General features: G+C 45.3%; 1 protein-coding gene across 2 annotated transcripts; it reads right to left on the reverse strand.

The window, feature by feature from the left end:
- Positions 1-18,382: 18,382 nt before the first annotated feature.
- LOC124479348 (transmembrane protein 100) lies at positions 18,383-22,934 on the reverse strand. 2 transcript variants are annotated; one of them, XR_006957429.1, is made up of 3 exons: positions 22,860-22,934; positions 22,126-22,678; positions 18,383-22,045 (listed from the first exon to the last, which is right to left on the reverse strand). XR_006957429.1 is itself a non-coding variant. In XM_047038076.1 (2 exons), exons 1-2 carry the CDS (start codon positions 22,928-22,930, stop codon positions 22,186-22,188), a joined length of 564 nt encoding a protein of 187 aa, XP_046894032.1. In that variant the 5' UTR covers positions 22,931-22,934; the 3' UTR covers positions 18,383-22,185. The 2 variants fall into 2 exon arrangements, 1 of the variants encoding a protein (XP_046894032.1); XM_047038076.1 differs by having other exon boundaries at positions 18,383-22,678.
- Between the last annotated feature and the right edge of the window lie 921 nt (positions 22,935-23,855).

A 23,855-nucleotide genomic window follows, 5' to 3' on the forward strand; every position in this document is an offset into this window, starting at 1 on the left:
AGTATTTTGCATGCCGTTGCTAGTTTGAATGGTTGTTGCTGATTGGTGGTGTGTAGCCTAGAGCAGAATGATGCTATGTCCTCCTACAGACGGCACCTCTGACAGAGTGAACTGAACTAGACTAGGACATTAGGGTTGGCTCATAAACCATAGAGCAAGCATTTTGTTTTATTCAGCCAGGTATGTTCAGACCCGTTGCCTCTAGTTGTAGCGTGTTTGTCTAGATAGAGTGTATGTTATGCGTAGCTCCAGACAGCGTTCCTGATCTATGAAGAGAGAGGGAGCCTTGGTCAAGACTTGGTGTCGGCCAGCTGCTGCAAAGCATTCCAGAGCACTCACTGTATCCTGGATGAACTGCACCTCCGATGGCGACCAAAGGAAGACAGAGAGGAGGAGGAAGGGGGGGGGGGGGGCAGGAAAATAATGAGAGAGCGAACTGTCAGGAGAAAATGTTGTCAGAGGTGAACCACAGCTGAGATAACTCCATCACGACTATCACTCACACCTCCTAGCCCACATCATCTCCCTCTCTCTTTGTGACTCACATTCCCACTCCTCTCCCACACACACTGACAACTCAAACATCTCCCTCACACACACACGTATATTTATATATACACACACAGCTGAAATATTTCACGATGTAGGGTCCGAGGTGTCACTAAAGCAGCCCCCCTCCCCAGGGAGTCAGCCTGACATGACCCCAGCTGCTGGGAATGCTCCCCGGGACTGGAGGGAGGAAGGGAGCAAGGAAGTGAGGAAGCAAAGAGAGGGAGGGAGGGAGGGAGGGAGGGAGGGAGGGAGGGAGGGAGGGAGGGAGGGAGGGAGGGAGGGAGGGAGGGAGGGAGGGAGGGAGGGAGGGAGGGAGGGAGGGAGGAGATGGGGACGCAATGTAGATGAGTGGTTATGGATTTTAGGTCTCAGAGCATGGCTTTGGTATCCAGGGTTGGGGAGGATGGATGGATGTGGAGAGGTATGGGGGGTGAGAGGTCAGGCTTTTAAAGCCTGTGTGAATGCTCCCCATACAGGGAGACTGTGGTCAGAATAGTCTGAACTACAACAGGCCATTCATTGCATGTTTGCATCTGTGTGTGTACCTGGCGTGAGGGGAGTCTTTGCAGAGCTCCATGTTAGGGTGTCTCATTCTCTCCTCTAGCCTGCTCATCGTTACCTTGAGTGGGGCTCGCTTTCCGTGGATCACCCTCTCCCACTCTGCTATGGTTCAAGCAGGAAAACTAAGTAGTAGTTAAGAATGTTTATTGGGAATACACATATTGGTCTTGGCAATGTAGTTCTGCTCGCACCGACTCTCCGCCGGTAACCCAACGAGACACTGTCTCGACACCGTGCCAGAGAGCTCGATATACATTCCCCCGTAGGTAGAGGGTACACAGAAACAAGGGTGGAGGCCAGGGTGTTGGAGGTGGGAAAGAAAACCGCGCGGAACGTGCAGTGTCGCGTTGAGCAATGACGTAGTGTGGGCGAGTACCTGGTCTTAAGTAGCCCACCCTGGCTGAAAATAGGAGGGACAGGCTGCATAATGTGACGGTGATGATGGGTGACGCGTGCAAGTCTCAGAGTCTCCTGCATGAACCAGCTTCGCCCGGTTCTCTTACCCTGCAAGATCTCAAGAAGGTTCTACAGACACTGGGGATTAGGACTAACAGCTTAAAATACAGAAAAACAATTGAAAAGCATACATTTCATATGGCCAGAAGATTACTTTTTTATTATTACATACTGTCTTCCCATCTGGAAGAAAATGGGCCAAGGTAAATATGTACAATAGGGTTGATACACTCTTGAATACTTGAGCCAGCCAATCAGTCAGCCAGCCAATCAGCCAGTCCACCAGCCAGCTTGCCTTAGTATTGTTCTGTTTAGTTTGTCATGATGTCAAAGTCAAATTCTGCTCACTCAGCAACGGGGCCAGACGTGCAGAGAGAAAAAGAGTGAATGAAAGAGAGAACGAGAGAAACTTTGGTCTCTCCAAATCTCTCTCTATGTTAATCCCAGTAGACAAAGTAGCACAGTTGGATGGGAGTGAGAGAGCAAAACATAAGTTGAAAAAGAGAGGGGAAGAGTTTGGCTTTGAGCCCAGTGTTATGACTGCTCATGCAGCCAAGGATTAACTTTATTCTGAGTAATTATGTGTGTGTATGTGTGCGTTTCACCTTAGCATGGTCAGCATCACCTCTGCATGAACACGCACTACCCCCTCAAATGGAATGCTGGAATGCCCCCCTCCCCAAAAAAGAAATATAGAATGTATCCAAAACCTTCCCTTGTGGAACCCAAATGCTCACTCATATTATTTGTTCTGGAGCCAACCTTAGCCAGGTGTTCCTGCAGCCTGTCTTTAGTCTGGGCCATTTGGGAGATTTTTGTGGTGGAGGTGACGTTGACCTTGTTGCCTTGGCAACGCATGGCAAGAACGGGTGCTCTCCAGCAGGGCCCCGGCCTTCCTCCCTGGCTCTCTGCGTCTGCACATGCTCAGTGTGGGACTGGAGCAGGTTGCCCTCCGAGAACTGAGCCCAGGTCACCGGCAAAGACCCACTGATCACACATACACACACACACACACACACAGACACAAATATGGATGAACTGACTATCAACAAGTGCACATGTGATAAGTGGAACATGTTTTGTTGTTCCACCTCCATGCAGAGATTTCCGGTACTGATGTGAATCTAATAAACACATTCCAGCTCTTGTAGTGTGACAAAGCAATAAGCTCTGGTCGTATTTTGTGTGCAGTGGTGTGTATGCGTGGTGGATGGCACTGTTTGATGTATAAACATGGAGACGAGTCCTTTGTATCAGCTTTAAACAGTGAAACAATGTAGGCTATAGGCTATGTTTCTGTAACACTCACATTTATGGGTAGGTAAAATCCCACTTTGTCCAACTGTCCCCTGGAGAGTGATGTTCAGGGTACAGTATACCTGCTGCCCCCTGGAGGGCATTTGGCAGGACTACAATTGTAATATTACGTTAAATACATTCAGACAGTCTGAGTCCTGTCTGAGCCATGTTATAATTTTTGTCCCAGGGATGAATGAATAAACATCTCTCTCTCTCCCACTCACTTCCACTCACTTCCCCTCTCTTTCATTCTTTGTCGCTCTAGGTTACTCTCTGATCCAGAAGCAGCCCCCCCTGCCCTGGCCCTGATGGTAACCAAGAGCACCTACTGTAACAGCTGGTCCCGGACCAGCTTGCTGTCAAGGGAGTGCTCTTTGTGAATATGGTTTGTCAGTTTGTAAAGGGTGGGGCACACAAAGGACATATCAAATTACATATCCCTCAATAGGTCTCACATGGGGGAAGGAGAACATATTCAAGCGCACCCAGCGCAAGACAAACACCATCAACCAATCATTGGGCCTCTTCCTGGTTTCTTGTCTAAACTGTCGGCCAATAGATTGACTGCTCCCTGGCATTTGAACAGAAACATCCGGAGCCGCAGGCTACAAAGGTTCTCTATCCATCTCTGCCCCACCCCTCTTTCCCTGTTTAACTCTTCCTACAGGACACTTCAGGAAGAGGGGAAGGGGAGGCAGAGGAAGTGAGAGAAACCCCTAGGAAAACTGTTGCTGCTTCCTAGACATCCTGTACACGCACATTGCACACTCAGAGAACCAACACACACACAACACACATGGACGAGTACACACACATGCCAACAACACACTTACACAAGCACACAATCAAACCTATACACTTACTCAGCCACACAGCATCTCCATGAGGAAATGGCACTAGTAGCTGCTACTGTTTTAGTATAACAGCCCTTTAACCTACGATCCCACCCCAAGGCCATGACCTCTGACCTCACTGCCCTGCAGTGTGAACTCAATCTGGCTGAGGTTGGCGGTGGAATTATTCAGCTTGTAGCACTTGCAGTTGATGGAGAAAGTAATGGGTACTTTTTTAGATTCCAGTTCAAGTGCTGTTTTGACATCTGGACACCAACTGGGTCCACTAGCCAGACAGCTAGCTTGGCTGCTTGTCTTGGTGATGCATCACCTGACAAAACTCAGAGGGGGTTTTGGGTCAAGTGTCAGAGTATACATGGACCTGTCTGGGTTCTGGGTTCTTTGTTATGGACCATATGGTTCCTCTTCAACGTGGCTGAACTGTTAGTATCTCAGAACATGCCCTCAGAACATCTTTTCTCTCGTAAACTCACTAAATTACTAATGTGACTCACTCGAACCGTTTTGTGACTTTGTCCCTGACTCTCTCCAGCTGCTCCTTACACCACATGATCTGTCACTTCCTGTTGCTGGGTTAGACAGAGAGGGTGTCAGCTGGCGAAAGAGATATCGAAAATGAATTCAAACACCTAGTGAGCACGGCTGGGCATTTCATGCACAACTGAAGAGCCAAACATCCACCCCCAAACTCGAGAGGAGGAAGCTCCGTTTGAGCCTCTCCTCAGTGAGCCTCGCTCCGTCCTGTTAGCCTGCTAGGTCTGCATCGTGGCGCTATTGAACAGACACGATGAAATACTTGGCAACACGCCTGCCGGAAACCGGCTCTTGGCCGCGCCGTATCGGCGTTCGTTCCAACCAGGGCCGGTCCTAGGCATAGGCAACATAGGCAGCCGACTAGGGCGGCATCAAGAGGGGGGCGGCAAATTCCGAAGTTCATCCATTAATTCAGTGTCCCGCAGCACCAGCAGAGGGCGCCAAGTCACTTATCCGTGTTGCGGTTGGGGGGCGGCACCTCAATTGGCGGGGGGGGGGGGGGGGGGGGGGGGGGTTCATACATCTGGCCTAGGGCGCCGAATGTGCTAGGACCGGCACTGGTTCCTCCTGATGGGGGAGCAGCCACAGCCACTTTCCACAGAGTGTGCGGCGGGAAACCGTCTGAAGACGCCGCCCACAATCTGTCTGTGAGGTGGCTGGTGTAGCTGTCCCTGAGCTCTTGCTTCTCAGGGGATGTCCACGTGTTGTTGGCATGGAATCCGAAATGATGAATAAATGGGCCATATTACTGTAAGGCAGTGTCTACATTTAGGGCCAAAAGTTTTTGCAGTGACAAATCTTGTGTTTTGCAAAGTTTGCTGCAGAATTTGTGGACAATTCTTTCACGTTCTATGGTATACTGGAAAACAATGATAAGCATGTCATACATTTAGAAATCTTTACTGGTAAAAACATTCAATATATGCAAAGAGCCCCTCTATTTAGCAATCAATCTGCTCTTATAATACAATCTGAATAACAGACAGATTTTACTTGATTATAACTTGTTCACATTTTCCCATGTGCTGATGTTATGATTGGTGAAATATTGTTTGCTAGTAAATTTTTTGTGCAATTTAGCTTTTATTTAAAATGCATCTGATCCCTCTACACAATAATCTAAAAGCATTGAAAATCATCACTGCAACAGCTGCATCAGCAAACTTTGCAAAACACAAAATGTTTCACTGTCAATACTTTTGGCCATGATTGTACAGTTAACATCTTATGGTGTTTACATTTCACAATGTTTCTCTTTTTTAGCAAAAAAAATAAACTAGAGACAATGGAGAGGTGTATCTTTCCCTGAACTGTATTTTAAACACGATAGCAAAAAACCCAAGAAGCAGCTTAAAAAATACCACTGTAAAACTGTTTACTTCTTGCAAGGCCCTTATGAAACATAAGCCTCACAAAGATAGTGGAATGCTCATCTCCAGACACAACCACAAACCATCTGTATGGGTAACAGTGAAAACTCCAGCTAGCAAACTGGATGTGGAGCTAGTCTAATTCCCAACGCTAACCTACTGGCGGTTAGTGCAATGCCATACCCACTTCATGATATCCTTGATGCCTGGTTGGAGGGTCTCATCCGTGGCAAAGGGTTGGGGGGCCGCCATCCCACGGGGAATTCCACTGCTGCACACCTTGGCCAGAGACCACTGTCAGGAAGAATTTGTTTGAATGAGAGAATATCTCATCGACACTTCTCTCTGTCTCACGCTGACCTAACATGCTAGAAGAAAAAGATCTTGGAATAGTCATGGATGTTACAATGAGGTTGGAGAATGAGAGACAGAGTCAGAATACTGTCAGGATTTAGTTTTACTATTATTTGCCCATTTGCATTACATTTACATTCATGCATTTAGCTGACGCTTTTATCCAAAGCGATCCTCATTAGCTTCCACAAAGTATTTGCTGGTCTTCTTTGGGTCCACAGAAAAATAAACAAATATTATAACCAACACTAATTAAAATCACACTATATCAATTGAAAAATGTGTAAAAAATATATAAACATCAGATAAATAAATACAATTACTCTACATATGGAACGATAAACAAAAGAAACAACAACGAAATGAAATAATCAAATCAGGATGCAAATCATGGTTGTGTCAATGACTGCCAGCTAGACAGGCCAGTTTGATGCCCCTGTGCACCAGCTGTGCCAAAACGCTTTAATCAGTCTATCAAATCTATAAGATGAACTCAAAACCCCCTGAGATCAAATCTCTACTGGGAAATATTTTGGAAAAGCGAGCTACAGGAAATTGAGGTCTGAGCCTAAAGATGAAACAGTAACTGTTTATAACAGCCTTTTCACAGGCAGCTGCCATGGCTGACAGACGACACCCGGGCCTGCGCACAAGCAATGAAGACTGGCTAAGGATGCTATTATACAGACTAAAAATAACCAGGGGACCAAACACTGACAGTGAAGACAATTGAAAGAGCAAGTGGCTTTGTCTGAGTGTGTGAGTCAGAGAGGAAGAGGACACTGAGTCCTCCATATCACTGTTTCAGAGAATGCAATCTTTGATGCTGAATTATAAGCAATTATAGGCTTTTTAAATCACACACCTGAACATGCAACATCCTTTGTCTGTGTAGTCCCTGAGGGTTTGTTCACATTGGAGGTACCTACCCAACACCTGAGGAGTGAACAGTCAGAGAGAGACAGAAAGAGAGAGACAGACAGAGACACAGTGAAAGACAGAGACACAGTGAGACAGAGAGACAGTTAGAGAGAAAGACAGAAAAAGAGAGAGACAGAAAGAGAGAGAGAGACAGAGAGACACAGTGAGAGATAGAGACACAGTACGAGAGACACTGTTAGAAAGAGAGACAGAAAGAGAGAGACAGTACGAGAGAGACAGAGACACAGTAAGAGAGACCATTAGAAAGAGTACAGTGAGAAAGAGAAATCATGGGTAATGGTGGACTTCATATCAAACTACACACAGGATGCGACTTCACCATATCTAATACAGGGAGACATCTTTTCCCTTTCATAGGGTCGTTGAGCAGGTGGTCCACTATGATGCCAAAAATAAAATCCATCATTTGTTACATCTCCTGGTGCAGATGACTAAGCGAATTGCTGATTGTGACACAAAAAAGGGGGGGAAAAAGAAAAGACGTAACATCAGAGCATCCCAAAAATTGCCAATTTTTTAATTGGGCTGTGGTGCATCAAGCGGAAAAAAACAAAACATGGTTCTATCTGTTGGATTAGATGTGTTTGATGTTCTGAAAGCCGGACGGAATATAAATATGATGCAAGAAAAACCACTTAGTGAGCCACGCTTGTTTGCCCATTACTGTAATAGTGAAACCTGGACAAGCAGGATCCTTCACTTTCTCTGCTGTCCTTTCATCACTAGGCACATGGCGGCAGGATCCCTCTCTCCCAAAACTACACTGGAAGGAGAAGACATTTAAATCCCATCTTAAAGAAACAACTGCCACAATGATTATTTTACATGGAAAAACTTTTAAACAACCCCCCCCACACACATACACACACACAGTTAATACACAGTTATACTTACCGTTGAAACCAGGTGATATCAACTCTCTGGTGTCCCTTTTTGATTGCCTTAAAGACATCAAGTGCTGGATGGATAAAAACTTTCTCCAACTTAATGAGAGTTAGACCTAGGTGATTCTGTTTGGTACCCCCAGATCAATTGATAATGCATCTACAAAAATTGTCCCCTTATCCACCAATGTGCCATGCCAGACATTTGGGTGTTATCTTTGATTTGACAAACAAATTAATTCTGTTGTCAAAGGTAGTTTCTTTCATTTAAGGACTATTGCAAAACTAAAATCTTTCCTCTCTTTCAAGGTCTTGGAAATTGTTATTCATGCACTTATACCGTCTTATACAGTCATTTTTATTTATAAAGCCAATGCCGACCAAAGTGCTGTACAAAATCATCAAATAGGGCAAAACAACAATAAACAAGAACAACAGACAAACAGTTCTTGTTTATTGTTGTTTTGCCCAATTTGATGATTTTGTACAGCACTTTGGTCGGCATTGGCTGTTTTTAAATGTGCTCCATAAATAAAAATGACTTGACTTGACACACACTTGGTCTTGAGCCAGTCAAACACAACAGCCTTACAGCAACTACCGGTGGGGGACCAGGGAGGCTGGAGGGAGACCCAGACCAAGGGGTCTGCCGTGGGTGGTGGCTTGCAGGTTCTCAGTTGACTGAATAAACGCAATGCCTTCATGAAAGGCACATCGGCCCCGGCCCTCATCACAGAGCAACGCCAGAAGGACAGGAAAACAAGGACGTGAAGGAGGGGTAAACATCACTGAGGAGGTAGTCAATGATCTTGTGGATCAATGATCTCACAGGTAAACCTACCCTACTTTAGTTGGGAGTCCTCAGGAAGTGTATGTACAGTATAACTTGCTTCCTTCATTGTACAGACAGGCAATCCCTACCTTCACGAAGGGCTTCGAAGTGCCCTTTCTCAGCATCCCTTAACGGAACAGTTGGAGAGATTGTAGTCTTTAATTTTCAGAGTGGAAGGGATACAGATATGGAGAGTTGAGGGGGAAGTGTATGTTCGCATGAGTGGGGTGTTGTGTGTGAGGGACCCTTTCAAAGAGCCAGGCTGTTTTGGGGGCAGGCAACAGTTTTTCTCCTGCATTGTGAATCTTACATTCATGAAGAGGAAATGTATTTATAAGGATCAATAATTGCTTGAATCAATCATTACATTTAGTCATTTAGCAGCAGACGCTCTTATCCAGAGCGACTTGAGTGTCTTGACTGAAGTACGTTTACCCACCGCTCTGACAGCCAACAAGTCTTCAGCAGAGACACTGGAGTGCACACGGGAGAACCTCTTTAGGAAGGGACAGCAGGGGCAGGGCTAGGGCACGCGTACAAACCTGCTTTGACAGTGTGGTACTGAGAACCACACTCAGTGTGGAACTGAGTGTGGTAAGAGAATGAAAAGTTAATAACTGGTCCATACTGATGAGGCTACAAGCAGGCAGTTTGTCCAAGAAGGAAACACTTTCTCCTTTGACACAAACTTTGAAGGTCTTCTCTCCAGGAGCCTTGACACACTTGTTTTTTTCTCAAGAGGAATATTACAGCGGGTGATGTAACAGTTGGGTAGCTTGCTACAGTCAAGACATCAAGCTGTGAGGAGTAGGACTAGCGGTACAAATACAATTCAGCAAACATTTTTCAGATTCAGTACTAACATAACAATGGCAATGTGTGAAAGGAACGCTAGCAAACAGTATCCATACAAAAAAAACATTATAAACTTAGCTCTGCCGCTTTCATTTTCAGTGGCAAATAATTCCAAGTAGCCTACAGATCAAGTGGTCGGCAAGTAATTAAATATAAAAGGTAGCTTTCTGGTTACCAGTCCAGTATAAAACTAGAGGGCATCGATCATTCGGAGCAGTGACTCCTAGGCTGTGGAATGTCTTGCCTCCCTGTCTACGGTGTGCGACTTCTGTTGAAGCTTTTAAAAAGCAATTGACTTGAAAAAGCAAGACTGCTATTCAAGCAGGCTTTTAGTTAGTCACAGGTTTTTTATGGTTGTTTGTCATGTTTTGTATTGAAAATGTTCTTGTATCTTATTTGTGATGTTGTATTGCATGTTGTGAAGCACTTTGTGATTTTTTTCTGTGAAAGGTGCTATACAAATAAATTCTACTTACTTACTTACTTTCTTCAATCCAAATACTAGCATGAATAGAATGAATGTTGTAAATTATGCTGATACTGATTGTATACTGCTGTCTTGTATTTTACAAACAACAATACTTTCATATTGCACCTTCGAAACACCTCCCTATGCAAGTCGATCTTCCACTTCCTGACGGGGAGGCCTCAGGTGGTGAGAATCGGGGACTGCACCTCATCCACACTGATCACCAAAACAGGCACCCCCCAGGGCTGTGTGCTCAGCCCTCTCCTGTTCTCCTTGTTCACTCACAAGTGTTTGGCAACGCTTAGCTCCAACCTCCTTGTTAAGTTTACTGACAACACAACCATCATGGGCCTCATCTCTGTCAGTGATGAGTCAGCCTACAGAGAGGAGGTTGATAACCTGACATCATGGTGTCAGGACAATAACTTCTCTCTCAATGTCAGCAAGAGAGATGATTGTGGACTATAGGAGGCGGCAGGAGAAGGAGCCTGCACCCCTATACATCAACAGATCCGAAGTGGAGAAGGTCAGCTGCTTCAGGTTCCTCGGGGTGAATATCAGCAATGACCTCACCTGCTCTGCTCACACGGACAAGGTGGTCAAAGCGGCCCGGAAACGCTTCTTCACTTTGGACACTTCTTCTTGAGGAGACGTTTGGCATGGAACTTTTACAGATGCACTATAGAGAGCATACTGACTGGTTGCATCACAGTATGTGAGCTGCACAGTCAGGGACCGCAAGACCCTTTGTAGTGTGGTTAGGTCTGCTGAGTTCATCATTGGCAGGAAGCTCCCAGCCTTACAGGACACCTATCACACACAATGCTTCAGGAAAGCTGACAGGAATCTAAGAAACTGTTACCACCCATCATTCAGTCTTTTTACCCTGTTAACTTCTGGCAGGTGATACCGTAGCATCCGGTCTCGCACACGCAGACTGGACAACAGTTTCTTTCCAAGGGCCATCAGGCTTCTGAATGAACATTGATATGGACACTGATACACTTCTCACTAGTCACTTTACACAATGTCACTTTCAGCTACTTGTTGCACTATCAGCAATATTGCACAATTGTATTCACTTATGTTGGGTTAGCATAGGTTCATGAGGTTAGTATAGGTTATTATGTGTATTTAGAGGTTTAGTATGCTGTATTGAATATGGTATATTGCTGTATATTAGGAGGTTTACAATATTTTAGCTTATCATAGATGTAATCTATGTTCATACTTATATGTTATGTTATGCCAGGTTGCTTTGCGTCAGTGCCCAGTCTGACCCTGTGCTGTCCGTGCATCTAACAATAAAAGACTTGAACTTGATATTGCTATTACCATACCAATGCTACTGACTAGCTTCTTGAGATGTTGTGAAATTGTTAATCAGACTACAATTATAATCCATGTATGCATCTGTACTGGACATCTGTCACAAAATAATTTAGTGTTAGAGTTAGAGTTAAAATTAACTTCACTTTTATTGACAGCAAATATATACGCCCAGACAATTGAGAATTGGGCGAGAGAGACGAATCTACAATGTTTTCATTGGTTTAGTTGGTTTAGTTCATAACCAATGAATGGTTACAAAAACCAACAAATTGGTTGCGCTAGTTTTCTGGGATATGTAGTCTTCTTCTTCTTCTTATATTGTTGTGGTTGGCATCCAGCTTATTGGAGCATTAGCGCCACCTTTTACTCCAGGGTGTGGATCAGACAGCAGCCTTCAATTAGAAGTCCCTTTAAAAAAATAATAAACATGTAAAAAAGCTCCTACTGGTGGTCCTTTCCCTATCATCCACCCCTGCAACCCATCCCTACTCAACGTCAGATTTACATTTAGTCATTTAGCAGACGCTCTTATACAGAGCGACTTACAGTAAGTACAGGGGACATTCCCCCAAGGCAAGTAGGGTGAAGTGCCTTGCCCAAGAACACAACATCATTTGGCACGGAACCAGCAACCTTCTGATTAATAGCCCAATTCCCTAACCGCTCAGCCATCCCTATGAAAAAACCCTGCGTCCCTTAGGAAAGCTAACAGTAGCCTATAGAGAGAGAGAAATGAACCAGAAAGTCTGAATTGTTTTCTCTTGCATTTTGGACAGGATTGTGAAGGGTAAATATTTAACTATATATATAACTAAATATTTATCATAATATATACAGTATATAAAGAAAGAAATATATTTATATTTCAGTTATATATGTATATATTGTGACACCACAAGAGCGTGGGTGCTAGAGGGCAGGTATGTCCCCCTCCAGTGGCTGAGGTCATGCGGGACTATAAATCCCAAAGGTGGCCGAACTACAATCCCCAAGATCAGAATCAGAATTTGGTTTATTCGCCATGTATGTTACACAAACTCGGAATTAACTGTGGCAGGAAGGTACAAACAATAAACATATACGGATCTTAAATTAAGTAAAAGTACAATAGTTTAACTAATTCTAAGAACTAAACAATCAAAAAATGAATAACATTGAAAAAATTAAATATATTTAAAAATAAGAATAGAATATGCGTGAGCAGCATGAATGGGCAACATAGTGCAATGAGATACTGAGATAAAGGTGGCTTGTGCATAGTGCAATAGGTGTCAGATGGACTTATAATAGTTAAATACATCTCAGTGGCAGTCCTTGGCCTTGTTGAAGGGGCCAGTAGCAGATGGAAAGAAACTGTTCTTATGGCGTGAGGTTTTAGTCCTGATAGACCACAGCCTTCAGCCAGAATGGAGTAGCTGGAACAGTGTGTCCAGGGTGGGAGGGGTCGGCCACAATCTTCCTCGCTCGCCTCAGGGTCCTCGAAGTGTGCAGGTCCTCGAGGGTTGCAGCCGATCACCTTTTCAGCAGTGCGTATGATTCGCTGCTCTGCTCTTGTCCTTGGCAGTGGCAGCAGCGTAACAGATGGTGATGGAAGAGGTGAGGATGGACTCAATGATGGCTGTGTAGAAGTGCACCATCATTGTCTTTGGCAGGTTGAATTTCTTCAGCTGCCGTAGGAAGTACATCCTCTGTTGTGCTTTCTTGGTGAGGGAGCTGATGTTCAGTTGCCTCTTGAGGTCCTGGGAGAGATGGTGCCCAGATGGGTGTGCATTGGCACACCTAAGGAGAATAAAGACATGAACGCCACACAGGAGGGCTACGTAGGCTCGAGAGGAGAGGCAAGAGAGGAGCGGTGAGAAGAGTAGATCTGTGGCCTGATTGCAGCACACTGGGCGGAAAGTTAAACCACTTAAAAGCCTTTTTCCCTATTTCTCAGTACTTTATTAAATAACAACTTTTTGCCATTTTGTACCGAAGGACACCTTTTGGTTAAAAAGTTACACCTTTATCTTTTGTGGCAACTGTTGAAATGAAAATATATTTTCTTGTGTTGTGTTCTCCTTGGCAACCACTAGAGACTACGAAGGCTCGTCATACCGAGGAACAGCCTCTCATGGTGTCACAATATATGTATATATATATGACATATCTATATATTATATATTTATATATATTACATATTTAAAGATATATACAATATAGATGGACAGACAGACAGATACATCTCAGAATTATTTTGTATCAGTATTTCTTATTGATTCATATGCATTATTTTCAGATAGATTTTTCTGTGGCAGGCATTGCATTGACAAACAAAACACTAACATATTGAATAAAATCTGCAATCAGCACTTACACTCACTGAACAGTCTGGCTTTTGAGTTTTGACTGTACTTAGTGTAAACTCTGTGTAATCACAGTTACACAATTATTGGGACATCTCTCCTGTTGTTTGACAGCCTGTATGCTGTTCACAACCCATTTTCTGAAAGGCATTACATTTCAAAGGAGCAGATAATGCTGACAGTTTTCTTTCAGACAGCTTGACACATCTGACAGTGTGCATATTAAATGTGTTCAATGTGGAAGGAAAGGAGGGGGAGGAAATATCGAGAGGGGAAAGGGAAGGATGAGTCTCACTCACTCCATAGACAACTTCTAAAATGATCAATGTAATCTCAAAGCCTCTTGTCAAGAAAAGCCATGTAAGACTCACAGCTAATTGTTGGTTGTTAATGGATGCTTCCTTTTATTTCTTCATCTGTACTTGACAGCTAAAGAAGTTTGATTGGCTGAGGGTTTCATTGTGTGTGACAACTCCCTGACACATCATTTTAACATTCAACGAACAGAGAATCAAAACCACTTTGTTGTGAGATTCATATTCTAAGTGGATTCATTCCATTCTGCTTTTATATTTACAGCTTTTACCATTGTACTCTAGTAAATGAAACTCACTTGGGCATAGCAACCAGTTCCTTAGTCACCAAACACCAACAGTTAATCTTATAACCAATAACATATGACCAATTTAGTACTTGACCCTACTCAGTACAAGGCATTGTCATTTGCTGTGACTGATCCTGACTACATGGCATATATTTACAGGGGCACTGTCCATCAATTAATCAAGCATTTATAAGTATTACATGGTGAGTACAGACTGAAATAGATATAGTTGTGTCTGCGAATGCCACAAAAGCTAACTCAAAACAAGGGAAATACATTTTCACATCTCAATTAAAAACCTCATCAGCAAAACTAGAATCCAACGTTTGGATAATTAATAATTGAGTTACTCTTTTTATACAACTTGTTTACCCCTGAGGTCCAGCAACATGTCCCCGCATCCTAATAGGCTGAAGGACTTATTTGGAACGGATTCATTAACCTTTTTAGACTTGCTCATCAAGGCAGGAGAAGTGGAGGCAAGGAAGGACACACTTGTGACTCATCGATGGAGCTAAATATAAACCCATGTTGGCTTCAGAGCTTGAAACCTTCTTGCCTATGCTATTGATGAAGTAACTCAGCGATAGAGAATGACTGTAGTTCTTTTTTCCCTCGTAGTTCAACACCAACACTAAAGGAAATAAACCATGTAAAATGCGTGAGGACCTCCTGTCACCTCTCTCTCTCCCTCTCGCTCTCTTTCATTGTCTCTCTCTCAGACATGTACAGACACCCCAACACACAGACACATTCATTAATCATTATCTGTTGTGACCCAGCTGACACGTAATTGGCAGAGAAATAAATTAGAGCATTTGAGACAGCTGTTCCAGCACCCAGGATATGATGATTAAGTCCCCTCGGTTACCAAGGGAGTAAACATGTATTTTCCAAGAATAGCAACCTTTAATGACTGACCACTTGAGTGTTTTAAAAGAGTAAAAATCATTACTCCTACCTTCCCTGCTCGCTCAGTATTGATGTATACACATCCTAATACCCAAGGGGCTATTCCAGAAAACAGGTCATGCAACATAACCGGGTAAGTTAACCCACCAACTGATTCACAATGTTGCAGCAACCTACTGGCAATGTTGTTACAATGCTGGGTGTCTGTCAGCTGAGGAGTTAACTTACCCGGGTATGTCGCATAACCTGCTTTCTGGAATACCCCACAGGTCACCTACGCATGCAACAACCACACGTACACACAAACAGAAGTGGGTCAGTGTGCAGCACTATTGACCACCACCAAAAAGATACAGAGATACAAAGGCAGTATCTTCATGTCTAACCCTTTACTACTCTGAACCACTCTCAAAGCACAGACCTATGCATGTTGGTGGCAAGTGAATCCTTGGAAAAACACTCAAACACAAGTCCAGAAGAAAATCAAGTGTTCAGTACCATCAATAGTTGGTTGTCAACCATGCAATTTTCTCAGCAATTTTCTTAACTACGTCAATTTGTCAGCCAGTCCAAACCCTTAAAGGAGAGTGATGCAGAAATGAGATGACTTTGGCAAATACAGTATATTAGCATTTTCATGCCATAAAAAATGCCAATGAAAGTAAGTAGTATATGGTTCACTCTAAATATAAAAAGGTTTCCACAGAGTACAATGTAATCTGGAACAAAGATCGAACATATAGAGGACGAAAAAAAGATATGAGGTTCAAATTAGGTTTCAAAACATAACATTTAGCAATGTTTCTTGTTCTTCCATCTGGGCACCATTCTCTCCTAGGACCTCAAGAGGTAACTGAACATCAGCTCCCTCACCAAGAAAGCACAACAGAGGATGTACTTCCTACAGCAGCTGAAGATATTCAACCTGCCAAAGACAATGATGGTGCAGTTCTACACAGTTCTACCTTTTCTCCACTAGTTCGAAATAAAAATGAACCACAATGGTCTTGTGGGTGAGTGTGTAACCAAAGACATAACCTAAGTCAGACTAATTTTGTTGAATTAATTTACTGTTCCCATAGCAACTCTTCAGAGCCTCAATTAAATATGAGGTGACCCTGGATAAACACGTGAAAACGGTGTCACAAAACTAATACTGTGCTCAAGCTTTCAACACAGTCTACATAAATAGCCATCTGAGTATGAATTTCTATGTTTCTGAATATATGACTATACTGTTTACGCTATATTTAACTAGTCAATTCAATTATTTTGCCTGTGTTTCTGTGTGCAGTGGGTTCCTTTTGATGGAACTAGACTAATGCCACTCAGCTGTCCTCAGCCAGTTCAACAGCTTCTTCGTTTACTGCTACTTATCTGTCAAAGCCCTAATTCTGTGAATCACACTCGGGGATGAAAGAAATGTGAGAGATGAAAAGGGGTTGGCTATTTTGGAGTAATTGTGTTCAGAGAAATCCACTTCAGAGGATATTTAGTCTGTGTCTCTACCTCGACCCATTCATTTGTAATTATGAAAGCCATTAGAATTGGGGACCAACAGGTTCCCCTGAAAGAAAGCTTTTAGGAACACACATGTCATGTGGATGTTTTAAAATGAGAGAGAGATGAAGAGGGAGACTTTAGTACAATCATCATGATTGCTTTTATCAAACAGACACACATTCACAGCCTGACCTTTTTGAAACCTCTGAAAAACTATACCACTACCACTCACATGCTAAAGACTTGGAGGAAGACCTCTTCTTGTATTGGATGAGTGTCAGTATGGAAAATGAACCAATGGACCACTGTCCCTGCCTTTTAGGCTGGTCGTTGGGCAATTTTTAGTTTATTAAAAGAACATATATGATATGATATTTAATACATATATATCAATCTTTTTAAAATATAAAGATTGATATATCATATATATCTGCCCCAAGTGCGCCGGCCCTCCGGTCATTCGCCCGGGATGCCAAACGACCAATCCAGGCCTGGTTGTTTCCAACATTTAAAGGGTATAACATGGAATGTAAAACAATGCACTCGCTCTCACCTTCTTTTGGAACTCCCACCAACACATTTTACAGCTGAATATGTACATACAGGCCTTGGGGTCTGTCCTGTCTTGTGTGTCATGTATTAATTTCAAATATTTGAAGGGTGATTATTTATTACAGAGAAGTAACCTTATATGGAATCCCTAGTGTGCTTGTAGCAGTTGTGTTGTGTAGTCACCATGAAATGTTGCCTTTGATGTCAGGGACTGAGTAATGCTCTGCAGTGCACTTTTGTTGTGCATGTGTTTGTGTGGATGTGTGTGCTTGTGTGAACCTTGGATTTCTCAGACAATAGGTAACCCCCTCAGCATATTTCCTGTGAGAATTGAAAAGAAAAGAAAGGGAAAGAGGGACTTGCGAAAGAAAGAGAAGGAACAATAGAATGAGGCAAGAGAATGAGAAACATGGCGTGGAAGACAGAGGGTGGCAGGGCCATAATTGGATTGCACACAGACACACGCACAGATAAACAATGGCTCTATTGATCAGTACAAAGTGCCATTCTGCCTTTTGCATTCTTATCTCGCTTGATCCTTTTGACCCTTTTTTAAAATAAGCCTAAAAGGGGTGAGTTAAAGTGTGTGTATGTGAGTGAAAGAGAAGAAAGGGACTGATTGAATGAGAGAGTTTGTGCATAATGTACTACTGTGCTATGTATGCAACACTCCAATTTCATGATTTTCCAGTAGGTGGTGTCTTTCTTCAAGACAATTAATCTCTCGCCCTCACCAACTCCAAATCCAGACACCTTGATGTCCATTCTCTGTACACCGACTTGAGGAGCTATACATTCTATTAGAAATATGGATGAGACATGAGAACAATATGGTCATATATCAAATCCAAATTCATTTGAAAGGTCAAGCCATCATTAAAAAAATCATCCTCGCTCTCCCTATCAAACACATCTGACTTTGCATTCCATGAAACAAGCCCACCAACGCTCTCTATTTCATTCTTCCCTGTTTCTCTCTCTCAGTTTCTGTGTCTCTTTTTCCTTCGCTAACTCTCTCCCTGCCCCCATCTGTATTTATAGCCCAGTCCCAGGGGACAGAGATTCTCTCAGATTTGTGGGAAAGAAGAAAGGAGATTGTCTTGGATCTGTCAAAGTCTCCACTGCTCCGCTTTACAAATGAAAAAAGAAAGAAATGACGAGCGAGACAAATGTATTCACATGACATTTGTTTAATACAACAAAAAAAATACATTTAGATATGAGTATAAATATACAGTACAAATATAAAACAGTTGTATGTACAACACCAAGTAATATAGGGCAGACGAACATATATTTTGTGTCACCATTGGTAGTGACAAACAAAACGACCGTCCACTTGGTTAAACACTTCCCTCACTAGAGAGGAGAGGTAGATTTTCACTCTTCTCTGTTGCAGCAGAGGGTAAAAAAGGAATCCCATCTCTACAAACAAACAAAACGCAGCCACATTCCCCTATAAGTGCCCTCATTCAACTAGTCGATTATAATCCGGTGTCACAAAGTAGAGCTACATTACACACACTGCATGGCGACTGAAACTCTCAGGTGTACACACACTGTACATGCATGAGTAGGTGTGTGGCTGAAACAACAGCCTTACCGACGGGAAATCAGTATTCCTGGCACGTCACTCGCTCTTTGCGGTCGGTTTCTCTCAATGAAAACGTACCAGCCCCTTGCTGTGCCTTCCCCCTCCATCTATCTCTCTGTCTTTTTATGAATGCGGGCAGAAAGAGGAAACACCCATCTCCAGCCAGTCCACTTGGAGCTCATACAAAACCATCAACCCAGCTGGATAGATTTCTGTCAGTTTCATGTAGCAGTTACCTTGCTATTTCTTGCCTCTGTGCATTAACAGGAACGTTCATATATGCTTTTATCCAACAGTCACCATGTCCACTAGGTATTCTCTTTGTAAGCAGAAATATTCCTTCTTCCAAAATTCTGCAGTCAGAATGTGCTGTCTTCCTAATGAGCGTGCAAGAATGACCTGCACTCTGGTTTGGTAAGGAGAGAGAGATAGAGAGAAAGAGAGAGAGAGAGAGAGAGAGAGAGAGAGAGAGAGAGACACCGACCTAAAAGGACACTTCCCTCTCTCTCACACTGACCTAACATGCTAGAAGAAAAAAGTATCTTAGATCTTGGAATAGTCTTGGATGTTCCAATGAGGTTGTCAACATCAGGACACACCCTGGTTAGGTTTTATCAGTACAGCAGAAATACACAGCAATACAAGGAAACACGACCAATGCCTGGGGGAGTTTGTTTCTCCAGTAAATGCTACTCATCAGCCAAGTTCAGCTGAGAAGGCACTGTGTTCCTTCCTTGTGGCCTGGTGCCCAGAAACCAGTCTTGCTAGGACCCGGAAGGCACAGATCTCTATCTGAAGCTAACTTGACATTACCACTGTGACTTCCAGTAAAGGGGCATGCTAGAACCTCTGAATAATCACGTTTTGTTCAGGAGGAATGATGCCAATCTGGCCATGGACAGAGCCTGCCTTCCCCTCGCTCCCTGCCTCTCCCTTGATCTCTCACTACTCAATATGTTGGGTCAACTAAGTGAAAGCTGCATTAGTTATGACCTACAATTGAGCAAGCACGCATGCACACAGGCACGCACGCACACATCGAAAAACAGCAACATATTCAGGGCAAGGCAAAGCGTGACAGCTACTGATCTATCTACGTCGACTACACCATAAAACAGGCAGCCCACACAGGCAGCCAGCCAGGCAGCAAGGCAGGTAGGGAGGCCTTGTGTGGCAGGCTGATCTACGGAGAAGTCTTTGGCACTGATCACGGCTCCTTAATGCATGAGCACATTTTGCCCAAACGAGTCACAGATCTACGAAGCTGGATCAATACAGTGCTGATCAATGGTAGTCCTCAAGGGCTTCCGTAAAGGCAGACTCCCTCACAGACACCAGTCCAGACTGCCTGCCTTGTCTCGGCACACACATCGACCAGCCCTTTTGCATCCTGACACCCCTAAATCATTAAGACAAGCTGTCAGCAAGAAAAACAGCGAGAGAAACTCATCATGCCCGTCAGCCGTGCTCAGTCACACAGGCATGTGTAGAGACAGTGGAGTGGGCCGGCCGTTTGTTCGTTCTCTACTTTGGTAGACGGTGGACGCAGCGCCTCAGCACATTAGAGAAGAGAGGGAATTCTCCGCGTTTACGACATCGATGTTCGTCACCAGGACAAGGCAGTAATCCAATGCACCAGAGTCTCCTCGCCAGAGACCAGTCCTCCCAGTCTCGCTCAGAGAGAGACCTCTGGAGGAGGAGGATAAGCAACAAAAACAAAATACCAACATTGAGTGCTGGTGAGGTTGACTGTGTGTGTTCTGTACATGTGTGTGTTTGAACGCGTTTGCATGCGGACTGCATGCCGGTTCTCCAGGTCCATCACCTCAGGGTTCCGAGAGAGATAAAGAGACAAAAGAAGGTGGAGGGAGAGTGAGAGAGGAGGAGGAGGAGGAGGAGGAAGAAGAAGAGGAGGGGGGAGGAAGTGTATTAAGGGTGGTAATGGAGGGAGAAGTGCTGCCAGGGGAGTGGAATGAGGGGGAGGGAGCAGCAAGCGAAGGGGGGGACATTCTCAGGAGAGCAGATGGAAACGGGGGAACACACAGAGCCTTTTTCCATGATCGCTCGTTCAAGGCACTAGGCAAAAAGGGGGATGGGGGGGTGGGGGTTTGGGGGTGAAGTGTCCGTCCCGTGGCATGTCCCCCCCCCCCACCCCAGGGAGAGTGTCCTTCAGTAGTTCTGGTCCAGCAGACCGGTGAGATCCCCTCTCCCCACAGGACAGGGGCAAGGCCAGGAGTCTGGGGTGTATAATCCCCCCCCCTCCCGCCCTGTCTCTTTTTCATTCCTCTCCGTGAAAGAGTCCAACTGTGGGGCACGTGAAGTCTAATTCCTCTGTGTCAGTCTCGACTATGGCCCTCGAGTCTATAGCCCGTGGCTTACTACAAGGAGTCCTTTCTGAGGCCTCAGAGGGCAAAACCATCTACGTGCACACACGCAGGAACGCAGGCAGGCACGAACGCACACAAAACCCTCGCGCGCGCGCGCGCACACACACACACACACACACATCAATTCACATACTGTAATATTGCTGAGACAGGTCACAATCACTCTACTTAAGACAATATGGTCATTAGGTCGTTAGGGAGCAAGTCCCCAAAAATATAGAAGTCTTTCAGACTTCCCAGAATCTCACACAAACACACGCACACACACACACATTTCCCTTCCTAGGCAGCTTCTCCAGCTTCTCGTCCACACAGCTGCTAGTAAGATCCTGCTGGACTCAGGTTCCACTCTCCCGTTGCGTAAAAAAAGCCCAACACATTGCTACGGTGTCACAGTACGAGTGAATGACGTGGGCCGCCGACGCGGGTCCACTCCTCTTTCGACCCGGTGTCGGGTTGCCCTTGGACGGTCACCTGTCCCCGCAGGAGAAATGCTGTGACTGACGCGGCCGGTGACGGCAGCACTAACTCCAACAGCAGCTCCGCATAGTGGGTTGTGTGGCCCGGCAATCTTCCGTTGTGTGTGTGTGTTTGTGTGTGAGTGTGCGAGTGTGTGTCTCTGGACGGAGGTTGTTTTGACACTGGACACCTGCTGTCGGCCGTGGTGAAGCGAGTGTGTGTGTGAAAGCGATGGTTTGAACCCTATCGCCAGTCCAAAGCCACAAACTCCACAGTTAGCCTCCTCAGATCCTCGGTGATCCTTTAGTCAGTCCAACTGTCCGGGAATCCCAAACCTATGTTGTCTCCGGTCTTCCTCCTGAACTTGGAGCGGGGCAGAGGTCCATGATAAAGACCTAGGGGAGGAAGGGAATGGAGTTAGTGGAGAGTGGAGGAGGAGGAGAGGGGGGTGGTGGATCACAGGTGCTAGCCTAACCCGGAGCTTCCTATCCTGGGTCGTAGGTCCGCGGGTGTCCCTCGTGTCCCAGGCCAGCGCTCATAAGGGGCACTGCTCCGAGGTGAAGGAGCCCCCTTCTTTCTTTTTCCTCTTCTTCTTCTTGTGGACCGACCAGCAGGCAGTGGCCATCAGCACCAGCACCAGGCCGACCACCAGCAGAACCACCGACACCACTTTGGTCTGAGGTAGGTCGTTGTACGTGTACGTGACCCCGGTCCCTGACACTCCGATCACCAGGGAGATGATTCCAAAGGGGAAGATGCAGCGGTACCAGGACTTCTCCATGCCGCCCGTGGCCTGGGACAGGCGCTCCAGGGAGGACAGCACCTCCGGGACCTTGGGGCCTCCCGCTTCCAGGGACAGAGCCTCCTGGCCTGGGTTGGCTTGGGGCTGCGGCTGGCAGGCCAGGTGACCCGTGGTGCAGCCCATCCTGCTGCCGCCGGGGGCTGGGGGCTCTAGGGACTGGACTGGGGGGCCGCTGCTCCTGGGGCTGCCTGCCGCCGTGTCCTCAGTGGTCAGCTTCAGCTCTGGCCTGGAGAGAGAGAGAAAGAGAGAGATGGAGAGATAGAGATGGAGATAGAAAGAGAGAGAGAGAGGGAGGGAGGGAGTAAGAGAGAGAGAGAGAGATGTCTGTGTGAGAGACCACAGAGACTGGGTAGGATCACTGTCGTGAAGAGTGTGAGATCAATAGCTAGGCGCAGGAATCCACTCACACTCTCCCTTTCTCTCCCTCCCACTCTGGCTGTCTCTCTGTGCTCTGCCTGCTGTCTCTCTGGCAGCACATTGTACACTCTGCCGAGGGGGCTGAGAGGGGATTTATAAGGAGTCGGGAGCAGGGGCGGAACCTGGAGAGGGAAGGGGTGTGTCCGAGGGTCTGATTGGCTAGTGGCGCCAATGAGTACAGGAGGGAGGACAGGAAAGGGGAGGGCGGAAGGAAGTTAACTGCTCCCTGTCCGTCTGGATCCCCATCTTTCCCCCCCAGTCTGCATCTGACTGAATGCTATCGTGCGATGTTGTGAGCAGAGTATCACCAGTGTGGAGAGAGAATCGAAATGCTGCCTCCAGCACGTCGATGCAGGTCATCGACTCAAACGATGAGAGGGAAATGGAGAGAGGCCTCTGAGCTTCGCTATCCTCACCTTATTCCCTCCCTCTCTCTTTCCCTCGAGAAAAGGGGGGAACGAGTGAAATAACTGTCACCATACTGATAATGTACAGCCTTTGTCAGACACACACACACCCACACACACGCACACATACACACACACACACACACCCACACACACACACACGGTAATTCGAAAACAAAAAGGCACTCCCACTGCCGGCTGCCATCCCAGACTTCACACACACACGCGGAGCACAGCCCACACACAACCTCCCCCACCGAGCCTTTAGTCATGCTCGTTTACGTTCACGAACATCCCCTTCATCTCGTTCCTCCTTTCCTTTTTTTATTCCCAAATGTTAAATATTGACAGGTTTCCAGCACACACCACACACACACAACCACAGACACACATACACACAGTGGATCATACTGTGAGTGCAATGAAGGTTTGTTCAAAATTGCTTTTTTATGGATGTTGAAATGGCCTGCATGTGTGTGTGTGTGTGTGTGCGTGTGTGTAGACCTCTACATTAATAGGAGTTCATATCCTGAACCTGGGTGTTAAATGAAGGGCCTCTGGCAATGGTGTTTTAGAACA

Source organism: Hypomesus transpacificus, chromosome 17 (genome assembly GCF_021917145.1).
Source record: "Hypomesus transpacificus isolate Combined female chromosome 17, fHypTra1, whole genome shotgun sequence".
In the NCBI taxonomy this organism is placed as follows: Eukaryota; Metazoa; Chordata; class Actinopteri; order Osmeriformes; family Osmeridae; genus Hypomesus; species Hypomesus transpacificus.

Coding starts and splice junctions, on each gene's coding strand:
- LOC124479348 (XM_047038076.1), bottom strand. CDS start 22,930: ATGTGCTGCCAGAGAGACAGCAGGCAGAGCACAGAGAGACAGCCAGAG. Junction 22,679..22,859: donor GAGGGAGAGAAAGGGAGAGT/GTGAGTGGATTC, acceptor CTCTCTCTCCAG/GCCAGAGCTGAAGCTGACCA.